Raw genomic sequence first — 24509 nt, 5'->3', positions numbered from 1 at the left:
TTATGTGAAGCTCCATTCCCCGCAGAATCCTACTAAATATTTGAGTAAGATATGAGACGCCATAGAAACAAAAGAATAATGATGAAATGGGTCAGAATTTAATGTAGAATTTACAGGCTTAATGAGGATTAATGCGAATAATCTTTACTTTACCTATGTTATCGAGTGAAAAGAAAACTGAAGAAATACTGGAAGAGCTATAATGCGAAATCCGCAATTGGCAAAAGCGGAATCCCCTTACTGTATATTATAATTATTATGCAGAGATTTATTTTATTACCCTTGCAGTAAATAGAAAACGTACGCAGTTTAATATTTCTTAGCTATTAGAAACACAATCAAAAATTATACAAGCAAAAATATATTTTATAATATATTTTTAAAACTGATATTAAAGGATAAAAATAAGCCTTTTGTTTCTACCGTGCTAGATGTTGCAACAGTGGAAGATGACGTGTACTTATTCACCGCAGGGTGACACAAAGTTCAGGTCACGGACATTAATGAGTAGTCGATGTCGCAAAATCTCAGAAAGTGGCTTGATCAACAAATAGAGCTCTGTTATCAGATGATTAGTAACCTCTGAAACTGCTATAAATACTAATGTACCACGGATCCCGCTCAACAAATATTTGCTTGTTCGATAAGAAACTACAAATACACTAATTTTGTTCATCAATAATATTAATACTTTGTACTTCGAGACATTTACACTCAACATCTTAACCGTGATATTACGTTAGAGCAGTGGTTCCCAAACTGTGCTCGCGGACCCCAAGGGATCTTCGATTGGTTCCCAGGGGATCCGTGAATAATTTCTGTAATGGCTACTTTGAATTTTACTCGTTTTTTAAAACAAAATCTAAATATCGTTACAGACCAGATGTCGCACCCAACATGAGAATTCAGTTGTCTACAATCACTCTCAACTTTAAAGAAGTTTGTGAGACGAAAAATCAACATCATTCTTAGTATGCTGTGACAGTTTATTTTTTAGTTATTTATTTTTTTTTTTTGTCAGTCTGAAAAAGGTACATTGTAAACATATAATAAATCAGTTCTGAGATATAAATTTTTAATTTTCGATATTTTAGATACCTATCGTCGGGACACCTCATATTTAAGTGAGCTAGGATGTGAGGATTCGTAATTTTTCGAAGACAAAAGGAGTCCGCAAGCAAAAAAGTTTGGGAAACAAGACGCAATAAATATCTTTTTTCACTACTCTATAATGTGAATATCCCTAAACTTATGTCAAATTGGCTGTTAACATAAATGCCTATTGCTTCCTTCCTTTTTGTCAGCGAAGGAAATAACAGTGGAAATACACGCATCACAGCGCACATATTGGTTTATATAACCGCACGTGCTGGCACATACATACTGACAATATTTCTCTACCGTGGGATGTCATTTACAAGGACACCCCATTAATTCGATGGAATGGCGCTTACACACACACACACGTAACGCCCACTTTCTCAAAGGGATCGCTTTGAAATCTGGTTGGAATAGCCTCTTAACAGCTAAATAAGCATGTCTCCTAAATTAAAAAAAAAAAAAAAGTTCCACTACAACTAATGGAACAAATGATGCACACATCTTAACAACAGTATTGATAGCATTCTCCGCATCTGAATGAAAAATTTCCTTGGAAAGTTCATTAAATACAAGACCAGTGCGAAGGTATTAGGTAGCGCCAAAGGATGGTGCCCCCCCCCCTCCCTTTACAGTAGACAGGATGTCCAACAGTGTGGTTCTGTACGTCATTCGGCTGCAAAAATATGTCGACTATGTCACCTTCCGCCTCCACCCCCCCATCCACAAATAAATTTCAAAAATAAATATTGTAGATTAGTATGAATAATATTAATTGTCTAGCTGGCTAATATTGGTTTGTATATAGCTGGCAGTTTCTTAAATAGTTCATTCAATTTTACAACACCACGAATTTTTTGCTTTAGGCGACCCCCTAGCGGTTAAAAATGTCCTAATTAAAGAGAACCATGAAAGATATCGAAAACCGCAAATACAGAAAGTTTGTGAACCTTCTTTTGGCCCAATAGGCTGAAGACTTGTTCCAATTGTCGCGTTCATGCATCAGAAACACTATTATAAGGTATCAATTGGTATTTGTCACATTCATCTTCGCTCCCTAAGCTCCTCTAAAAAGATGAGAATACAGAGCTTCCTCTAAACTGCATCCTTAAGAAAGAATTTCCCTCTAAATATCATCTTCATATGATTTTAAATGCTGTAATATGATATAAAATGGTTTTAATATGATATCAAGACCGTATTTATTGGAGCGCAGTTGCTCCAGGGCCCTAAGCTCGTAGGTGAGAGAGAGAGAGAGAGGAAGGACCAATAACTGGTACCACTGATTAGAAAGTTTGAATCCTCATATCCCCACCTCTCATTCTCGGTCAGTCGGTTCTTAGTTCATTCTTTCCTACATTTGTTTCTAAATGTTATATTTTTTTTATGGAACCCGACCTTTTTTTTTTTTTTTTGTCTTTCAAGCAGAGCAAGTCTGTTTTGTGCAAATAACAAGGAGACCTCCCAAGAAACCTCCAGCTGAAGTACAGAGGCTAACATCCTCCACCGATACGTTTTCCTGCATAAGGCTACTTTTCTACAATTCGTCTTGTGCATAAAAGCAGAACATTTTTGAGGTTACTGATATATGCTCCATTCAGATATTCTTCATTCCTTTGCATTAATCCGGTAAGCCTACTAATTGCTCAATTCGGCATGACACTGCCATATACGACGACAGCGAGTATGTCATGCCGAATTGAGAATACAATAAAAACAGGTTAGTTCACATTTTTAAGACTGCTTCCAATGCAGACACGTCTGTCATTGCTGGATTAGAGACTCATCCACAAATAACGCCTTTTCGAGACCCTGCCAGCTTTTATGAGCCTCTTGCTGGCTACTTTAAGTACTCTCTTGTGGCCACGATGATGGTACGATTGCCCTGGTGTCCGTGAACGGCAGTATTGCAATGTCTTGTATCTCCGCATCACTTATTATTATCACTACAATAAAATTATTATCATTATTATTGCAATAAAATATTTTCCAAAGAACGTATCCTCGTTTATATTGTGTAAATTTCCTGATTGAAGTGAATTGCGGCAAATTCTCATGTTTAGTGTGAATATCAATTCTTGACATTCACTCCTAGAATTTTATAATATCCAATAACTTGAATTTTATCTGTTCCTCCTAATGTGATGGGTCTCCATCTTATTTTGCCTTGTATGCGAGTGTGTCATTTGACGTTTCCCAGAAAAAAGGTGGTACCGTATGTCGCAAATATAAGGGAGATTTGAAGGGGCAAGATACCATCAAAATAATATATAAAAATTTCATAATCCTTTGTTTTTCTATACCTTTTATATTTTTGATCTTACCCTTAATTATGAGTATTGTTTATGCACAAAATAACACGGAAGTATGAGAGTGAGTTATATAATACGCTGGGGAAAAATTATAGACCTTGAGCCCATTATAGAAATATTCCCATGGAGGAATATTTTCTCTCATTTCTATTTACTTTAATAAATCTTTCTGTGCCGTATAACTTTTATAAATTTTTACTGCCTTAAAAGGTTTGACGAACAATTGGAATTTTGTCTTGGGGATAAATTTAAATTATGAAGTGGGAAAACTTAAAATAATTTCAGAAGCAGCAGTTAACTTTAATTTGTTCTGTAATCATCCAAAACGCTTTGTAAATACTGTTTATTACCAAGGAAATAAACACATCCTATTGGCAGTCTGGATTCAGGAAACATGCTGACATTTTATAGTCTGAGCATGATTACTTCCTCCTTGACGCTTTATATATATATTGTTTTGTCTGTGTCGTGTAATAAGCGAAAATCGGGAACTCCCTGAATTGCGCAAGGTGAAATCACTGTTTTTAATCGGATATTGAATGAAGTGGGGAAGATGTTTATCTTCCCCACTTCATTCAAATCGCGGAGGGAAATCCCTATTCTTTCCGCCTCGATTCAAGAAGACCAGAAAATCTTCCAGTCGTCGACGGAAATTGAACCAGGGCCTCTCCAAACAAGTGAGAAGTACTTTTTAAGTGTGAGTCGAGTAGCAAAAGTTTGGGAATCACAGGTGTCTCATAATAGCAAATCACCTTGATGGTGTCATGATACTAAAAAACACTAAATGATCCTGAAGAAGAGATAATAATAGTAAAAGCGAGTGTGTAACGAGAGAATAGATATCAGCAAATGTGCGCCCAAAAATAGTTGAGAAGCACTCCCCTATCAGATGTAACTAAACAAGAAGCTGCTCTCACATTTCAAACGATTTGCTAGTTTGGAACTTTGGAAAAACTAAGGAATCTGCGCCGGGATATCGAAAAACAGTTATTATTTATATGGGCATTAGCATCTAAGGCTATATTGTGCTGGTGTACAAGTGTGTTTTACTAGCCATTTGTATACTGAAACACTGGAGGAAATCGAGGATGGATCCGACTCCCTCCTCTTGCGATTGGCTAACTAAAGCCCCGATTGGGGTCTTTAAGAATTCCTCCGAGACCTCTTCAAACGAGTGGCAAGTGGCGAAACCACTATTCTGTCACGGAGTGCCGAAAATCAGTGAGCGATTTTGGAGCTGAATTGTGACACAACGATTAATTATGTTTTAATGCAAAACAGAAGAAACTACATTGTCAAATGAGATATAGATTAATATACTCTCATATGTTATTAATTAGAATGACATTTCTCTTTCACTAAAATGTATGTGTAAGGAGAAGGGGTGTTTGAAAAGACTGAGGTTGCACCTGCTATTTCAAATTAGAACGTGTCCAGAGTAGTTTATTTTCGAAATATCAGTCTACACATATTGAGTACTGAATAAGTTATCTATCTCCGACGGCCATTAGTGTCTCTCGTTCCAGATAAAAGTATGAAGGCTAGCGTTATCCACTCAAAAACGCCGTTCCGGTCTTTAGGTATACTTTTTATAAATTAAATTAAAAGCGTTCCGGTTTTTAAACTTCAAAAGAAAAGGTTTGTCGAAATGTCGAGACAGTCATTGTTTATTACAAGTTCCAACACATTCATAATGAAAACTGATATAAAAGATCTACGCACGTTGGATAAAAAGAATAAAAAATAAAATAAATAACAATAATACATATATATTATTTATTTTTATTTTATTTTACGCATTAGTTTTCGAGGTAATATACTCTCACTATTAAATTGCGTATTTAGGCACACATATCATTAATGAGTACTGTATGAGCGTAATCCACCTGTATAAATCTATATCCGCATGTATAAGAAATAAATAAAGAAAGAAATATATAGCGTAGAAACGATACCGTAAAGCCTGCAATAATAACAGGTGATTATTATTCCTAGGTGCTACTGTATTTATTATTATTTATTTATTTTTCATTTTTGATATGTAAACATCTTTGGCGGCATCGACTAAATTTCGGACAGTAGTAAAATCAATTTGTCACGATTTTGCGACGCGGAAATGACGTCATTTTCGTTGCATAACAAGCAGAAGTAAGTCGGGAGGGGAGATTGCGAAAGGATCATGGGTGGTGATATTGGATGTGCTCAGGGCTGGCATAAACCAGCTGGTTGCGGAAACACGTTTATGATTCGGGACATACCACTCAGGTGGCTTTGGGCTAGCCATTGCCACCCGTGGCAGAAGAGCCGAATTTAAACTTGTTGTGGCCCTAAGCCATAATATGTATGAGGCCCTTCTCGCTTACCGTTCACCTGTGACAATATTATACTTGAATGTGCAAAGAGTTGGCATAAACCAGCTCTGAGCATGTCCAAGATCATTACATTTACATGCGCTTCAGCCTTACCAGAACGCCTGCATGTAATGTAGGCGTTCCAGTACCCATCTGTATTACTGAACCGGTTGTTTATTTCCATCAAGAGGCGAATCATAAATGTTTTTCTGCAATCAGCTGGGCCAGTCAAGAATATTTGAATCGGTTCGCGATTGGGAGATAACAGGCTTCAAATTACATGTACGAGTAGAATCTTTTGCTTGCCATTGGTCATTCTCATTAAGTTGCAGAATTCCTCATTGGTCATCATGTTTTCGCGTTTCTTTGCAATTGCACTGAGTTGGTTGAGCTTGGCGAGCTTTAGATCCTCATTCATTTCGCTGTTTGGATGATTGTAACAATACAAGTACTTGTAAATGGTACAATCAAATGGGTAATTAGGCTATTGGCCTAACCTGTTCCAAACGTTGATTCGGTAGAGTAAGCAGCGGGCGTGTGTATCCTATTTATCACTAACATTGATTTGGTAGAGTAAGTAGCGGGCGTGAGCATAAATTACATCGTTTATGATTTCGGTTCTAGCTGTTCGAAAATTTAGTAGGTGTCGTCAAAGATGTTTACACGTAAAACATCTTTCGTGCGCTACACACACACGATTTTTTTTTACTATTGTTCACCCTAAATCCAGAGCTCTGGTGTTTCTGCACAGTAGGAGGATGATACGCCACTGACGATGTGGCCAAACATTGCCTTTAGCGTCAAAAGGGAGGAACAGCATGTGGAAAAATACGTATTCATTTTTGTTACTGTTACTGCCATTTACATAATTAGGCCACAAACTTATCATCATCGTTGAAAATAAATGTTTATGCTGCATAAGGACACACAGGATCAGATTTTTTATGATAGAGAGAGAAGTGGTGGGGGGGAATATCGTTTTTTGATTTCATATGGATTCGAATAACGCAACTTTTGCTCATATGACTTATTCAAATTCAGACCAAACAAAAATCATCAATACAGCATATCAATAGGAAACTGATTCCAAAAGTTTATTATTATTATCAGTTTATTAAACCTTCTGTTTTGCCATTACTAACTGCTGTATAGGCAAAGAGGGCTTATTGATGATAACCGTAAGTGTACAATGTTTCTTATGTTTATGTAAATTATACTGGTTTCTATAATTAGCTATTAATAGATAATTATGATTAATTCACCTAACACCATTAACGAATGAAAATAAACGAATTTAATAATAATAATCCTTTTATCGTGTGTTAAAAAATAGTGGAGGGGAAAACAGCTAGTAAAATGAACTTTTTATTTGAAGATAAAGCACTCAAACGTACGTTGGTTTTATTATATTTATTTCCGATTTGGAAATGTGTACCTAATAGAGCCAACGTTTCGTGGTATTTTCTTACCACTTCATCAGTGACATCTGTCTTTTCAATATCACTTAAATCGCAAGAAGTTATTATAAACGTTTAGAACACATACACAAGACCACATGAAATTTGTCTCCATTTACATATTTCCAAATCGGAAATAAATATAATTAAACCAACGTACATTTGAGTGCTTTATTATCTTCAAATAACACAGTTTACCTACGCTCAAGGAATATCTAAAGTAAACTTTTATTGAATAATATCTATTCCAATAATGTCAAAACTGTCTAGTAAATTCGCAAAATCTTAAGAATGAACTTACTCTTCTGGAACAATTGCTGTTATAGATTGACAAAGACTTCTTCAAAAAACTGACGGTTTGGCTAAAATATAATCGGGAAGTCTGTCATATGAAAGGAAAGCTATTTTCTAAGCATGTTGCGCGTCCCCCGTCATGCACGGGACTATTACAAGCGAAACATGTGTTAGTGAAAAGAGAAAAAGTGAAAAAAAATATATATAAAATAAAAAAAGACAAAAAAAAAAGTTTAACTTTGACGGACCGCCTGTTTGAGTGAAACAGATAGGGTTACTCGAAATGTAGACAAATGGATGAAAATAGAACGTGGGCTTCGTGAAAGAACCCTTTTTAGATTGCTTCGACGCCTTCTCACATTCCCATATAGTTTCAGATATTAAGGAGAAAACATATTACGCGATTTTTTATATTATTTATTTATTTATTTATTTTAGAACTTAAATAAGGAACTATAGAGAAAACCGCAAGAATACGAGACAAGTTAGGAAACGTTCGTAGTGCGTTACATTTTAGGAGCGTTTTTTTTTTTTTTTTACATCGAAATTTCATCTTCTGTGATTAATAGAAGTGAAAATTAAATAACTAATTATCTGGTTGCCAATTAATGATTAAATTAATTAATTAATAATATATTACAGTAACTTTTTACACCACTGTACATGCCTCAGCATAATGTTCGCTCAACTTTTTGTAATGCACTTTATTTCTTTAAGGATTTTTATTAAAAATTAAAATACAGCAGGTATTTTACGCTCTATGATTTATGTTTCTGCTGTGATTAATATAATAATTAGTGATTTATATATTTAGTAAACTGATAACAAAAGAACGAACTCCTCAAAATGCAACGACTTCTATTCGCGAACCGAGACCATTTCGTTTCTACTCATCTGCCGTTGTTGCCCATTCATTTCTTCAAGCAGCGCACGGCAACAAGCTTAATATCCTGTTATAATACGTGCCTATGTGGATAGTCTATATAGTAGGAAAGTGAAGCATGAAAAAAAGAAATAATAATTGCCTGATTTCTATTTATCTGATTTTAATGAAATCGGGGATGGACAAATCTTTCTAAAATATCAATATGAAATTTAATGAAAACCTGTACATTGGGAATGTGTTATTACATGAAGACAGACGAACAGATATAGCAAAGCCAATACTCGCTTTAGGCGTATATATATGTAAACGCGTTTTGAAAAAGTATAAAAATTGCAAATTTTCTTAAAGTGCCGAGTGGAGAACACTTGAATCCATTCCTGCTTCTCGTTTCAAGTTGGGAGAGGAAATTATTTAAATCGCATAACAGGGAGTGATGTGATGCCGGTGTCCACATCTGGGACAAACTGAGTTTTAAAACCTAAAATCCGGATAATTAGGGAGGGGAAAAAAAGAAAAACGAACCAGGACAACGAGAACATCGCCATGTTTAGTTAATATATGCTCTAAAAATGCATGTTTAGGTAATGTATGATTTAAAAATGAAATTTTTAGATCATATACGTGGGAGTATCAAAAAGTTCGTACCATTACCTAGAAATAATAGCCCTAGAAAGGTGAAGCTTCACAGGATCTTTAATCGTTTTCTGTGTACTCTCCATGTATAGTAACACATTTCTCCCATCTATGGATCCGTTGTTTAATGCCTTGATCATAGAAGTCAGCACTTTTTGCCTGAACCACGATTCCACTTATTGAATGGTGGGGAGGAGGTGTGCGTCCACTGCTTTGACATGTCTTTAGTCTCTGGGTTATACTGGTACACCCAGCATTCGTCATTTGTCACCAACCGATCAAGAAAGTTCTCAACATCCGCATTACACAAATCCAACAGTTGGCGAGAACATTGCATTCGACATTGCTTCTGCAAAGGCGTCAGCAATCTTGGAACCCATCGTGCGGAGACCTTAGACATTTGCAGATGGTCATTTAAAATGCTGTGGGCAGACCCATAATTAATTCCCACTGCATTTGCGATGAAATGAATAGTCACATGCCTGTCGCTCATCACTAGCTGCTCAACTTTTGCAACCGTCTCACTGTCTGTGGATGTTGATGGCCTTCCTTCTCTTGGCTCGTCAAAGACACTTGTACGACCGCACTGGAACTCCCGTTTCTACTTTTTTACAGTGTCACAGGAATGACAATTCTGCCCATACACAGCTTTCATTTCTTCCTCAATTTTCTGAGTTTTCTTTCCCTGCAAATGCAGGAACTTGATCATTGCTCGATACTCCACTTTGTCAACCACAGAGTCCTTCCTGATTCCGGGCTCCACCTCTGGTGTACGATTACCTACGGGAAATGAAATTTCACATGTTAGTTATTGAATATGTAGACAACTTATATTAAAAACGGCATCTTCCTACTGATGTTTTATCTAGGTCAGGGTACTACGTTTTGATACCCCCTCGTATTACCTAAACATGCATTACCTTTTACCGATTTAATATATTATCTTTTGTATTCGCCGAGTTTTGAAAATCGGTGCAAATAGCAACTCGTAATTAATGTTCATACTTATAAAAAGTGATAGTGTGAGCAACCATTGGGATTTTCTTGACTTTTAGTTATCAGTTAAGACTGAGAGAGAGAGAGAGAGAGAGAAACACCAGTAAATAAATGAAATGGAAATAGGTTTGGGGTACTAATTAGCTTCTTGCTAATTAAAGGTAAAATCAGGACGATTAGTATAAGTACGGTTGCTGCTTTGACTATGTAGACTTGAGTCACTGAACCCTGCATCAAGACATTTCGTCACTTTCTGCAGCCACCGGATGTACAGAGAAAACTCGGGAAGGATGACGAGTTTTCGTGCTCTGAGTCACCATTCCACATTACTGCAAGGCTCCATTCTCGAAGCATTCCAGAAAAAAAATTTTCGGCGACCTGTGGGCTGCATTTCATTCACACTCTCAATGAAAGGGCGTGTGCACGGTTGTATTGTTAAGTAGAAGACGAGTAGGTCGAGTATGTTGGGAGGAATGCCACGATTCCTTTCGCGTTTGTTGTGTGTTTAGATAAAGCGGATGTTTTTAGATTGCGCAAAGTCCAGCTGATATTTGTTCTCAGTTAATATGTCGTATACTCGTACATTATAAAGTTTCCAGGACGGTAAAATGGTGAAGCATGATGTCGATAGAAGAGAGAGAAAAAAAAAAAAAGAAAAGTGGAAACAGAGCTTTCTGTGTCTTTTTGCTTTTATATGCAAGACAGGATTACCGAGACGCAATTGCTTCGGTTGCCTCAGTCACGGGAAATTTCGAATCAATAAAGATTACTGTTAGTTCGGGAACCTCCCACGATCTTATTTTAAGGTCTCTAAAAATATTTTCACTAGGTCATAAGACCACTTAAATCTGATGCTACTGACTGAGAGTTGCATAATTTAGTTCCACTCATTAAAACGTGCACAAGTTGTGGAATTGATATCAAGGACCGGAAAATAACGATTGCAAAGTATAATTTTGATAGATTGCACATAAAAATAAAATCGTACCTAAAATATACATTACACCAAAAATTTACATGAAAGTTTCTGCAAGTATTACGAAATTAGTTTATATATTAATATTATATACTTTTTACTACTTTTATTTTGTATAAGGGTTGAGATATACGTTTTAAAACATTGTGATAAGTCGATCTTGAGACTTATTTATTTTTAAAGTAGCTCTAATGGGGAAAAGGTTGTCGGCCCTTGCACATGAAGACATCTATGATTGTATCATCATCGCATTTTTCTTTTCTTCTTTCTCCCCATGTGTACAATATAGCTATATATTATGGTTATTGCATTCTAGAAGATTGGAATATGGATTTAAATAGTTGAATCTGGAGCAGGAGAACAACAGCGTCAAAAACAAGTAATACATATTGCATAGTAGGCCACCGTAGCCGCGTGGTCAGGCGCGAGGGTGTCTAAGTACACGTGCTTTGAATGACCGTGGTTCAAGCCGCGACTGCTAAATACGGTGCTGTTCCTCGTATTCTCTGTATATTGTGAACTTCCCTGACCGTGTGGTCGTCTTGGAGTATAAACAAAAAAATTAAATTAAAATACAATATAGAGAATCAGAATTATATAAATAGATCTTAACTGTAAAAAAAAGTAAAGATTTTAAAAATCAGTGAGAGAGATTGGCACCCACGACATCTCCAGAGTTCTGACAGACCCTCAAGCAGAAGGAAGGAAACACCCACCGTTACACCCAATGGCGCTCTAAGCTCAGTAACCTCAACTTCCTCGAAAACCTCTTCCCAGCCAATACAATTCCACTGTGCATCATGCTCCGCCTGGATGTCAACAAGATGTGCAACTCCAAGAAATACAGAGCCCAAGGCTTGTCACAAATATTGCAACTCATCCAGTTCTAATTACAACCTACCATTGAGGATTTTTTCCCCTAATGGTTAACTGTGATGCAATTCTATGTGATCTATTTTATACAATGTATGTATAACTCAACTATACAATACTCAACTATACAATTTTTAATTTTCAATTCTATATATTAATTTTAGTCGAAATAGCCATGAAACCTGTAACCCTCCTAGCTCAATTGCTGTACAGGAGTTAAAACTGAATATATAATAAAAATAATATTCCAGTTAAATAATATATAAATAAATAAATTTTATATTTATTGAAAGATTCGTTTAGCGTAATTAATTTTGAATTTATCCTCTCCCTTTGGAACTTAATACACTGAGCTCTTATGCCACTGGAACCATGTCTGAAATTATATTTCGTACATCTATCGTGTATCTTCTGAATTTCAAAAAATCTTCGTAACAAGAAGTCGCAGGAAGTCCAAAAAGTAATGGAAAAGGGAAGACTAAAAGGATATGTTTCTTGGCCGAAAAACTGTGGAATTTTCCACGACAGTTTGCATGCATTTCAATCTTGAAAACAATCTGAATGATTGGCTATTGTTAACGCATCTCTGCAAAAGTTGTTTGTATCATATCATATGCTGCCAAAGCTGTTTAATTGAGCTTAAAACAAAACTCAAAAGTTTGTTCTTTGAAATTGTTCACTTAAAAGAATCGCAGAAAATGTTGTACACAACTTCACGTACACAGAAGAGAAGCCTTTGGAAGAGAAGCTTAAGTAGGCATATTATAATAATTTAGCTAATGCAGTAGTTTTTCCAGGATATTATTTGGCTAAATTTCTTCCTAGCTAACACAGTGGAATTCAAATATTATAAGAGACCAACTTTCTGTAGCTTCCTATTGTGTATATTGATTGGGAGACATTTTTAGACTTCTGAAATTGATGGCGTGTCCCACAATTATACCGGCATCCTAGTCTTTCACCTGCGTACAGCGACTTTCGATAAACACTTGGCTACCTCATGTAAATACCGTACATGCAAAACTAGCAGGCTGCTTTCAATAACTCTGTCGTGTCTTTGACAATATTTAATGCCAAAACGACAACGGATTTAGATTTATGTGGTGCTCTAATGAAAGATATCTACCAGAATCTCCATATATTATTGAAATTTTAACCCGTTCTTAGTGCCACTAATGCCATAAAAGGTGACTGCTTCCGAAGCCAACTACCATAATATTGTATTACATTATCAAACTTCACATAGTTGTCTAATTCCTGTGAAATGCCATAAAGTTAGGTAGAACTGTGCCTGTTTCCTAGGAAATATGTACAGGAAGGCTGCAGAAAACATTTAAGTTCCCGTCTGCTTTTAGATACTGTATTCCGGAAGAAGCTGTAAGGTGAAATCCAGGAAATTGAATGTCAAGGTTTCGTTTCTTCTAACCTAAGAGTAAACTAAGAAGCCTAATTGAAGAAACGATTGCTCTTTTCTTTTTTTTTTTCATTTTGGTTTCCTTAGAGTTTGAAAACCAGCTTTTTCGCGTGTCCTGTCTATTTGGCAATAAATTTCAATGATCAAAACCGTAGGACGGTGATAAAGCATCGTACCATCTTTTTGAGGAGAAAAAGCAGTATGTACTGGAACTTAAGAACAAGTTTGAGCTTCTGCAGACTGCTCAGGACCAAGATATGGACGAGGAATATTACAACTTTCTGAAAGTGATAAAGCCCAAGAAACCTATAGGGAAACAGAAATCCAAAGAAGAAAAAATTAGTCAAGAAACACTTGTCATGATGAACCAAAGACGACAAATGAAGAGCAAGAAAAACACTGACAGGGAGAAAATTGAGTATACTGAGTTATGCAAAGCCATTAGAAAGAGACTCAGAGAGGACATAAGAAGATTTAACACAAGAAAAGTAGAACAAGCATTAAGGGAAAACAAAGGATTTAAATCAGCAGCCATGAGCAGTAATACAGAAAGACAAATGATACTGAAACTGAAGAATAGCGATGGTGTAATTATAAACAGCAGAGAAGGCATAATTCAAATAGCAGAAGACTACTATAGGGAATTATACAAGCAGCGAGGGAATGATACCAGCAGTGGGGAAAATGGATTGCAAAGTAGCAACACATACGACATACCCGATATTCTTCCTGATGAGGTAGAACATGCATTGAAGAAAATGAAGAATCGGAAAGCCCCGGGGGAAGATGAAGTTACTGTAGAGTTGTTAAAATTTGGAGGAAGAGACATAACACAAAAACTGGCAAGGCTCTTCACAAAGTGCATTAGAAAAGGTGTGATGCCTAAGCAGTGGAATAATGCAATCATAGTTTTGCTGCATAAGAAAGGAGATAAATCAGAAATTGGAAATTATAGACCAATTAGCTTGTTATCCCATATCTACAAGTTGTTCACAAAGGTCATTACTAACAGATTAGAAAGAATACTTGATGAGAATCAACCGAAAGAGCAAGCTGGCTTTAGGACAGGATTCTCAACTATGGATCACCTTCACGTAATATCACAGCTAATGGAGAAAGCAAATAAATATAAAACACCATTATGCCTGGCATTTGTGGATTATGAAAAGGCATTTGACTCCATACAGCATAAGGCAATGTTTCGGGCACTGGAAAGACAAGGCATAGATACTCCATATATTATGATTTTGAAGAAAATATATGAGAGTGCTACATCCTTTATTAGACTAGACAAAGACAGTAGGAAATTTAAAATCGAGAAAGGAGTTCGACAAGGAGACACAATATCTCCGAAGCTGTTTACTGCTGCCCTTGAGGAAGCTTTCAGAAGATTAGACTGGTCGCAGAAAGGAGTCAATGTGAACGGAGAGTACCTAAACCATTTACGATTTGCAGATGACATTGTGGTCATAAGCCACGATCCCAAAGAATTAGAGGAAAATCTTAATCAGTTATGCACAGTTAGCAAGGATTTTGGACTAAAGATGAATATGGCTAAAACAAAAGTAATGATGAACAAGTATGCCACGGAAAGGGAAATAATGATTGAAGGAGCAGTAATTGAAAAGGTGGAGTCATATACTTATCTGGGACAAGTTATTAGCTGTAATAATGATAAATGGATGGAAGTCAAGAGAAGAATAAATTTTGGATGGATAGCATTCAGGAAATACAATCACATACTGAAGAGCAATATCCCAGTTTGTCTGAAACGTAAAATAATGAATCAATGTATACTCCCCACCATGACTTATGGAAGTGAAACTTGGGCACTCACCAAAAGAATGGAAGAGAAGCTAAGAACTACACAGCGAAGAATGGAACGAATTATATTGGGAATCAGACTGTTAGATAAGAAGAGAAACACATGGATTAGGCAGCAAACTCAAGTAAAGGACATTCTTATCAAAACTAAAGAACTAAAATGGTCTTGGGCAGGACACATAGCTCGAAGACATGATGACAGATGGACTAAGAAAATAACAGAATAGTACCCAAGAGGAGCTAGAAGAAAACCTGGAAGAAAAGGCGGAGATGGATAGATGAAATTCATGAGTTTTTGAGTAGTAAATGGATGGCCAGTGCTCAAAACAGAAGGAACTGGAAAGTTGCTGGAGAGGCCTTCATCCTGCAGTGGATTGAAAATGGCTGATGATGATGATGACCATCTTTTACAAATCCTTCCCTCTTTTTTTTTTTTTTTTTTTTTTATGAAAACCTCAAACACAAAAGGTATTAGAACCTATAGTACTTAGTACCGTGCATGGGTTGAAGGTTGAGAAGATGAAAGAAGATTGACGTTAGACTTCAATTTCTGTAGATTGTAATTTTCAGGAAATACAGAGGTTGTTCCAGAAAACGGAAGTTAAAGGAATAAATGAGGAAGAAGAAAAGTTGTTTCTGCGAATTTGAAGTTGGACAGTAGAAGGATGGTGACTGGTTGCGACACGTGTTTGGACTGCTTTGGAAGAGAGATAGAGAGAGAATTATAGAGGGCAAGTCAGAAGAACAGTGCTCATAGAAGTATCTATTCTGCAGAAAAAGCATGCAGCAGAAACAAAACGCTTATGAGACAACAAGTGGGGAGACTTTGTAAGAGATGGGTCACTTAATTAACCTAACTGCCCTCTTTTGATTGGAATCTAGAAGCCTGGGAGAAGTTATGGGGGTACCGAGATGCAGGAACAATATTTCACGTCGGGGCAATTTTGAGATTTATTACAGAGTGAGTAGTTGCCTAGCATAAAAAACAGAAAAAAAAAAAACAGTTTTTTTTTTTTTTTCGAATTGTAGAGGAAGCAATATTTGTGATATGTTTACGCCAAGGGAGATTAGAAGTCAGGGTAATCCCTAATGAAGATATGTGAACTTGCAGAAATCGTAGTATCGTCGAAGATAAGCATAGGAGCAGAAGAATCCGTTTTTGGGATATATGACAGAACTGAGTTTTAAAAGAATTGATATCGATAAGTTGGCCTCACTGGAGAATTACCTGGATATCAGCATTTAAGGAATTAGTAGTGGATATTCGAGAAGTTGAAGCTGTTTATGCAGGACAAGGTTACTCCAATTGGAAGGTGAAATGCAATATGTTATTATCAGCAAAACTATGCATAGATTTTTCAGTCAATAATGTAAGAAGGTTATTAATATACAAGAGGAAAAGAGTAGGATAAAGAACTGAACCATGGGGAACACCCGCATTAGTGGAGAAGTTGGAAGATAGAGAGCTGTCTAACATCACCGTAATATCTAGTTTTCTCTCTCTCTCTCTCTCTCTCTGACCACTCACTGGTCACAGAGAAAACTGGATACCAAATTACACCTTTGTGTCAAATACGATCAAAAACCATAAAAATGTAATGAGCAACTGTTTGAGTTTTACGAAACCTTTCCATTGGATTTGTCCAAAAATAGGTAACAGCCAATACATGAGCAGTGCATTGACACTGACAGCGATAGTTCCATATTGGCAATAATTGATCAGATGGTAGGTTTCAAGATAGTTTAGGAGTGGCGCTTAATGGATTTCTCTATTACTTTAGAAAGAGTAGAAGTAAGTTTAATGAGACAATAATTGGATTGGAGGGATTTGTCATCCTTTTTAAGAACTGGTTGAATACGATCAAATTTTAAATCAGAAGGAAAAAACACCAGTGGAATAAAAAAGTGCAAAAAGACAACAAGGAACAGGAGTAAGCACAGATTTTGGCCGGAAAACTGGGAATATCTGAGTGAACATATGCACAGAAGTGAAAGGAATTGTACAGCAGACTGTAATTATTGGAAATGGACATCATTGAGATTGGAACTGAGACCAAGTACATTTGTGAAATGAATCAGGAAATTTTTTTGGAAATTTAGATCTTTTCGCATATAAGTTTGTTCTATTAGTTTGACTATTCATGATGCACTCAGTAATAAGAAAAGGAGGAGAGGACATGTTGTTTGAAGAAATGAAATTTTTGGATATGGCTTACACACGGCAAAAACATTCCCAGCTTCTTGACATAATGTGGCCTCAATAATAACCCCCACCATCCGCATACACGCTACTCGGACTCTCTCCAGCTGCTATCTGAGAGAGAGAGTAGAGGCAGTAAAATTATACACTAGTTGATCCTAGAGAGTTACCAATAGGTCTGGTCCAGTGAACTAACTAGATGTCGGCCTGCAAACACCGTTTAGAGTTGTACTCTAAGGAAGATTGGATCTCGCTATGATGCCCATCATAACCTCAAAAGACATCAATCATACTGCAGGACGAAAGAGGTGGAGATTGCCAGAGGTTTGTTCTGCAGGCTAAACATGGGTTTCCCCACTCCATGCAAAGTTAGCAACTTTGCTAACTTTGCTTGGAGAAATGAAATCACCCTTTATTAACTAATAGCCATTCTTATACCTGTTTCGCCATTCTTACACCTATTTCAACGGTTTTCCCCCCTTAAATAAATATCTATCCTACCATAAATAAATAGATAAATAAGGCAATTATTTTGCATGAACCAATGGGACTACGCTTAAAATTCACTAGTGAACGGTCAGTGCTTTTGCACCATGTTTTGTTCGTAGTGGACTGTACAAGTCTATAATTGGCATCGTTTTAATTGTATCTCATATTGTGAATCAACCTTTGCAACGAGTTTCCGATGTATTGCACTGCTTTCAATAAGTAACGCTTCACCAGTGGAGTAGACTAATGTTGCTTATTCTCGGCAGATACCGCCACCCAGATGTCACCATTTCGAAGCTTGTTGGCTTACTCATCGGTGGGTGGGCAGGTACCATGTTGTTGAAATAGTGAGAACCCAGTTATGAAGTATAAGTCCACAATATGAGAGATGCCTGATGGTGTGTAATAGTATAAACTGAGGCAATTATTTTGCATGAAGCAATGGGACTACGCTTAATAATAATAATTGGATAAATGTAATACATTGGTAAGCGGAAAATTCCTTTCACGGTAGTAGATGCCGGGGGACCGACATATACCGAAATCGGAGATAAGTAATCGAAATGAAAATGGTTAATGTAATTTAATGTAAGTTTTCAGTAACTACACGCTTGAGTCCTGGCGGTTTTTGTACTACAAAATGTTCAGTTTAACTCTACGAACGTTGTAATCGTGGTATAGTTCAGATTCTATATTCTGTACACTTCAGAATTAATCATGGTCAACATTAAACTTGAATTTAAAAACGAGTTAACATTTTTATATAAAAATGTTAATTGACACATAAACCGCGTGATCGAAACTGCATATTTTCATACTCTTTGTGATTTGAGAAGGTTCAGATTTAGCAGCAGTGGAGGAATGAGTGGAAATTATGCAAAGTACTCCATATGGGTAGAAGTAACCCCAAAGAAATGTTCCAACTATGTGTTAAATTTGGATGTGTAGAATGAAATTTTTTTTTTTTTTTTTTCTTTTGGCTGATTCTGTATAAGCTTGCTTTCTTGCATCATTTGCCTCTACTAATGCTAATGCTAAGTTCGTATGCATTTAAGAGGATTAGTTAGGCAACAGCACCCCCACAGATTAGTAAGTACAGATAGTCAACTTCCACAAAGTTTTCAGCGGCTCGCTTGACAACTTAGCGAAATGTTCATTTATTTTGTGTGTACTTAAGGGACGGTCATATACTGTATTTTGCGAATATGAATAAATTACATCGACTATTTTTGAAACATTGACTATTTCTTTGGAATAGCCGGGGCCAATTGATGTGGTGGGATTAAAAGATTAGCTAAGTATAAGAAGAGGAAAAACAAATTGCACAGCTGCAGTCTGTAGTTCACTGTAGATGAATTCGCAAACCAGGCTGCAGCAATTTCTGTAGTGCGCTGCGGAATTTTCTGTGGCACGCTATGGTGGCTACACGGTGAATTTTTGAATTGCAGGGTTCTCGTAATGCAATTTCAGTAACCTAACCTTAATTTGTCTTCGCGAGTAGCACAGTGGTATCATTACCGGCTTTCCACACCGGGTGGAAAAGGCCCGAGTTCGAATCCCGTCAATGACGCGAGGAACTTCTATGAACGTTTTCACTCCATGGCTGAGTTAGTCGGTCTCAGGCGTAGATAGCAAGGTATTTCCCCCTCCAGAAAACTTGGGTTTTTCGTCCAACAACAGGCAAATTGACCAGAGAACACCCACAATTCAGAACATAATATAGTATACTTGGTGGCTGAATTAATATTCCGGGTGCACCCAGAGCAACTTATTTACCTAGACAAGCGGTGGCGGTGTTGAGATCGTTTTTGTACCACCATGGTCGTCTATGGGAGCTGACTATCTGTATTAATCTGTGAGTAAAGCCCACACCGAATGGAAAAGGCACGGGTTCGAATCTCGCCAATGACGCGAGGAATTTTTGTGGGCTTTTTTAATAAAGAGCCCACAAAAATTCTTCATAATTAAGTTAGTGGTCTCAGGAGGGATTTGTATGGTTTTTGTTCCTGGAAACTCCGGTTTTTCGTCCAGCAACCTGGCAAATCGACCACAGAATACGTGCAATTTACAGACGTAATATGTATGTATATACAGCGTAATGTGGTCTAAGTTGCTAATGCCTCTAAAACCCTACAAAAACAACAACGATCTGAGCAAACAGCACTGCGCTGTGCTTCCTATAGTTTGCAATCTCTTACTTGACAGTTGTTTGTTGTTTCTTTGTTATTTGGTTTTTAGGCGCATTAGCAACTAAGGCCATATTGCTCCTGGGATATGCGGTGGTCATTCCCTGACCTTTCCGCATACTCCGTATATGGTGGTCACGGGCTCGAACCCCGGTCTAATCATGTTGATTTCGACATAAGACTTGATTGGGACTTTTTTTTTTTTTTTTTTTTTTTTAGGAGAATAAATTTGTAAATTGTAAATATACGAGTATATATATACATACTCGTATATTTACAATTAATGAGTATAGTTATAAATTATTGGAATAAGACTGTCAGCCTCAACCACATGGGTGGTAGAGGTTGAGAGTTTGAGGAAATGCAAAGGTCAACTGGATAGTTGCCTATGGGAGGAGGAGGGAAACGCATAGGCTATTTCCTTTTCTTTTATTATTTATTTAATTAATTTTATTATTATTTTACTTTTTTTTTTTTTTTTTTTTTTTGCTGGTGCAGCATAAGCCTTAGGCTTCCCTGCACCATATGGCCATTACTAATACTAATATATCTGTGTTGTTGTAAATAGGCGGGGGCTACCAAGGATTGTCCCGGACTGTCTAGTGCGATAAAATTTAAAAAAAAAAAAAAAAAAAAAATTACGCATCACCTGTCAATAATTCAAAGTCATTTATAATGTTCAGTAGGCCTTGAATTGACTCAAGCGCCTGGTTGGTATAAATCTATCTGCCATCCTCAGTCTGTTGGTTTTCATTCTTGGGTACTTCGTGGCATCTGTGTGCGTGGCACATCCCGCCACCAGCCTTACAAAGGCTGGTGGCGGCATGTGCCACTCACACAGATGGCAAAAGCATGGTGATGATATAGCACCAGCCATCATCTTTAATGATGCTATCAGTCATTTCCCGGCAATATGTCCGGTAAATGCGGTTGATGAAGTTGTTCTGCAAGTTGCGTGTTCCTTAACTGGTGCGTGTTGGAGAAGAGAGGAACAGTGTTTATTATTTGCCCACTTGAATAGCCGTAAGTCCATAGCATATATTCTTTTAAAGCGGGAAGAGTGACCGACGTCCACCATTGTACACCATGCAAAATGGCTGAATACGCTGCCGTTTTTATATATCTCGCGTTGCTGTGGTTTTTTCGCGTGCAAGACGTGCTCTTTGGTTGTCCAGTATAAACAGTTCTTTCTTTTTACAAGTGTGTCAAAATGCGACGTAAACGTCTAGTTTGCATCTGTTATTATTACTTTTACTATGATTAACCTTACCTTCAAAACTGATTCTGTTTTTTTGTTTTCAGTTTCCAACGCAGTTTCGTTTCCTCTGAAGATGCATCAGTGGTTTGAAATCACAGTGTGTATTGTGAAGGAGGGTGACTGTTTATTGATCGGAGATATTTTAGATCCACAGGAGTGTTAACTAAACGAATCGAACTGAAATAAAAAGTTGGTGATGGTAGTCATGGCTAGTAACTATTCGTTATGGTTGCGGATTCTGTTCTTGCGTTATCTCTGGTTTGTAAGCGGTATCAGAGACCTTTCGATTTGGAATCTAGAAGCATTTAAAATGAACGACTCTAACAGTTTAGTTTTTCAAGTTGTTGTTCACAAGGTGACAGGAGAGGTATTTGTGGGTGGAAGAAACGCTCTTTATAAGTTTACGAACAATTTGAAGTTGAATGCCACAGCTGCCATCGGCCCAAAGTTGGACAACTTCGAATGTGCACCGCCCCCTGCAGAATGTCATCAAAGAGTAGTAACGGATAATGACAATAAAGTGTTGCTGATTTACTACGGCCAACAATCCGACATGTTACTTAGTTGTGGAACTCTGTTCCAAGGAATATGCACTTTGAGGCTTACTAAAAAGTTGCTTAATGAACGACTGGTGAACAACGCCGAGGGTTCTGTTAACTACGTAGCTAGTAGGCTCAGCACTGTCGCCTTCATCGCCCCTGGTCCATACAACAGAAAAGTGCTTTATTCTGCCTCTACTTATGACAATCGTCCTCTGGGCCTGTCTCCCATAGCGGTTTCCAGCAGAATACTCAACATCACCAACGGGAAACCTTACTTCCTTTACTCTTACCTATCTGAAAATGGCTTTACAGGCGTTGACATCAATCGTCGCTTCAAGCGAAATTACCTTCTGAATTATATATATGGCTTCAGTCACTCTAATTTTTCGTACTTCCTTACTACACAGAGGGTTAGTGTAGAATCCGAACTCTATGAAACTAGGCTGGCTAGAGTCTGCCACACTGATTTAAATTTCTTTTCTTATACGGAAGTGTCGTTGAGATGCCAAAGTGGTTTGTATGACGTCTATAACTTGGCCCAGGCTGCCTACCTGGGAGTTGCTGGGTTAATGCTGAAGAGAAGATTAAAGTTGGACAACCTTGTTGACGTGCTGTACGTGGCATTCAGTAAAACTGTTCCCGATGGAGGAGAAACCATCGATTTTTCCAAGGGCTCTGTGATCTGTTCATTCCCCATGTCTCATGTTATTAGCCATTTTACTAATGCTTCCCGGGAATGTTTTGAAGCCGAACCACGAGCTCACCTGTTGGAAACAATCATTGGGACAAAGCAAAGCTGTTCCAAACATGTAAGTATTTACTTTAGTAATAGAGCCTCTCTGTATTTTACATTTACTGTATGAATGAGGGAGAGGGAGAGAGGGAGAGAGAGAGTGAAGCAGACGATTAAATTCTGTTTTCTGGCAAAATAATGAAAATTACACACACAACAAATGCCGGCGAAGAATTCGTTTATTCAGCTTACCTTGTATCTTTTTCCTCAGAAAATATTTATCGATAAAAATTGAAATGCAGTGCAAGGTGTAAATTTCTGAAATGGCAAAAAATCTTCAGCTGAAGTTTCAAATTTTTTTTTGATCATCCAGCGCATGTGATTGAAGGACTGCGGATGTGATTATACTCCTCCAAATCACATCTGCTGTATGATGTCATCCTTTATTCCGAGAAGGTAATTTTTTTTTTGCAAATTCCCATCATTTATTTTATAAGGGAAAGTGAGAAAATCGGTCCTGTAATGCGTGTTGAATCTGCGAATAAACAGTCACAGCGTTAGGGCTTGGAAGAAGCTCTGAAATCGTCATTTTTTAAGTTATTTCAAGTTATTGTAAATCGTCATTTTTTTAAGTTATTTCAAGTATTGAAAAGAGTGTCTCACGACTTGTGGCCCATCCTAATGAAGTGGTTTAGCAGGAACAGTGGGCACTCCTAATTTAATGCTTGCGAGTACAAGAATTTTAAATCCGATCCCGTACTGAGGGCTTACAATACCGGTCAAAATCTTAATACATACTGGTATTTCGGCATTTTTAATTTATGAAACCGGGATACCGGTATTCCAAAAACAAATTTTTTTCTCAATAAATTTTGATGACAGTTAATAAAGTAAGGAAAAAACAAGTACTGTAATTACTTGAATTCAAGGTTTTAAATAAACATTTATTGCAATAATAAATATTCAGAAAAAAAATCATTAAAAATAAGGTTATTCTAAAAACAAAAAAAATACATATTGTTACTTCAAAGTTTAGTTATATTTAAGCATCCACACTACCTGCCCGAATAAAGTGAGCTCTTAAGAAACATAAGCAATCAATAGAATGATCGTTTAAAATGGATCTAATTTTTCTACATACAGTATTTGATTAGCGGCAGAAAACGCCCTTTCGGATTCTATGCTGGATGGTGCTATTGTACTGAGATAATCGTAGACGATCTCATCATTTTCTGAAGGAGAAAGACGTTTTATTCAGCGAAGTATAATTTTACTATAGTATCTTTACTGAGTCTGGAGAGAGAGCAAAGAGTGGGAATAAGGAATAAAGAGAGCAAAGAGTGCAGTTAAGGAATTCTTCACATATTTAATGCAAAAAGAAGGACAAATCAGATCGGATGCATATGTAATTGCGTGGGATAGTATCAGATACCCCAATTGATGTTGCAGATGAACTCGACAGTTGCTTTGCATCGATATTTACAGAAGAAAAACCCTTCACGAGAAATTATGGAAGTGAAGTTGAAAAAAATGTAATTAATGATGTTGAAATTTCACATGTTGATTTAATGAGAACGCTTTCGCGCCCACAGGCAAGTAAGACTCTTGTGGTTGATGGCATATACTCTATAATCTTAAAGGAGGCGGCAAGTGAGTGCAATGAACCATTAAGGCTAGTTATGAGAGCATCACTGGACAGGAGAGATTCCGTTGGATTGGTGTAAATTGGCACATAAAGGCGAATTTTGCCCCTTTCATATGTACAAATTATTTCAAAACTATTTCTCTGACCGCTCAATAATTGTCAAATTAAAATTCCTCCAAGTCTCTAGGAACGTTTTCCGAGGGTGCCCCCAAGGTTCAGTCCTGGGGCCCCTTATCTGGAACATTGTGCTTCAAGACTGGCTGGACCGCTTTCTCCAGAATTGCAAAATTTTTGCTTTCGCCGATGACCTGACAATTGTGGTCTCAGGTAGTTCTCGTGCAG

General features: G+C 37.1%; 1 protein-coding gene across 3 annotated transcripts in view; it reads left to right on the top strand.

The window, feature by feature from the left end:
• The window catches only part of LOC150086931 (hepatocyte growth factor receptor-like), a 193660-nt gene that overhangs the window by 24626 nt on the left and 144525 nt on the right, over window positions 1-24509 (top strand). For all 3 annotated transcript variants that reach the window (XM_090372829.1, XM_090372831.1, XM_090372830.1), the window contains exon 2: window positions 21292-22598. In XM_090372829.1, coding sequence (XP_090228955.1) covers window positions 21444-22598 — 1155 coding nt within the window. In that variant the 5' untranslated portion in view covers window positions 21292-21443. The remainder of the gene's footprint in view (window positions 1-21291; window positions 22599-24509) is intronic.

The sequence above is a fragment of the Mastigoproctus giganteus genome, chromosome 4 (assembly GCF_048544385.1).
Source record: "Mastigoproctus giganteus isolate SK-2022 chromosome 4, ASM4854438v1, whole genome shotgun sequence".
Taxonomy (NCBI): domain Eukaryota; kingdom Metazoa; phylum Arthropoda; class Arachnida; order Uropygi; family Thelyphonidae; genus Mastigoproctus; species Mastigoproctus giganteus.
The sequence above is the reverse complement of the archived record's forward strand: the minus strand, read 5'-3'. Positions and strand labels throughout refer to the sequence as shown.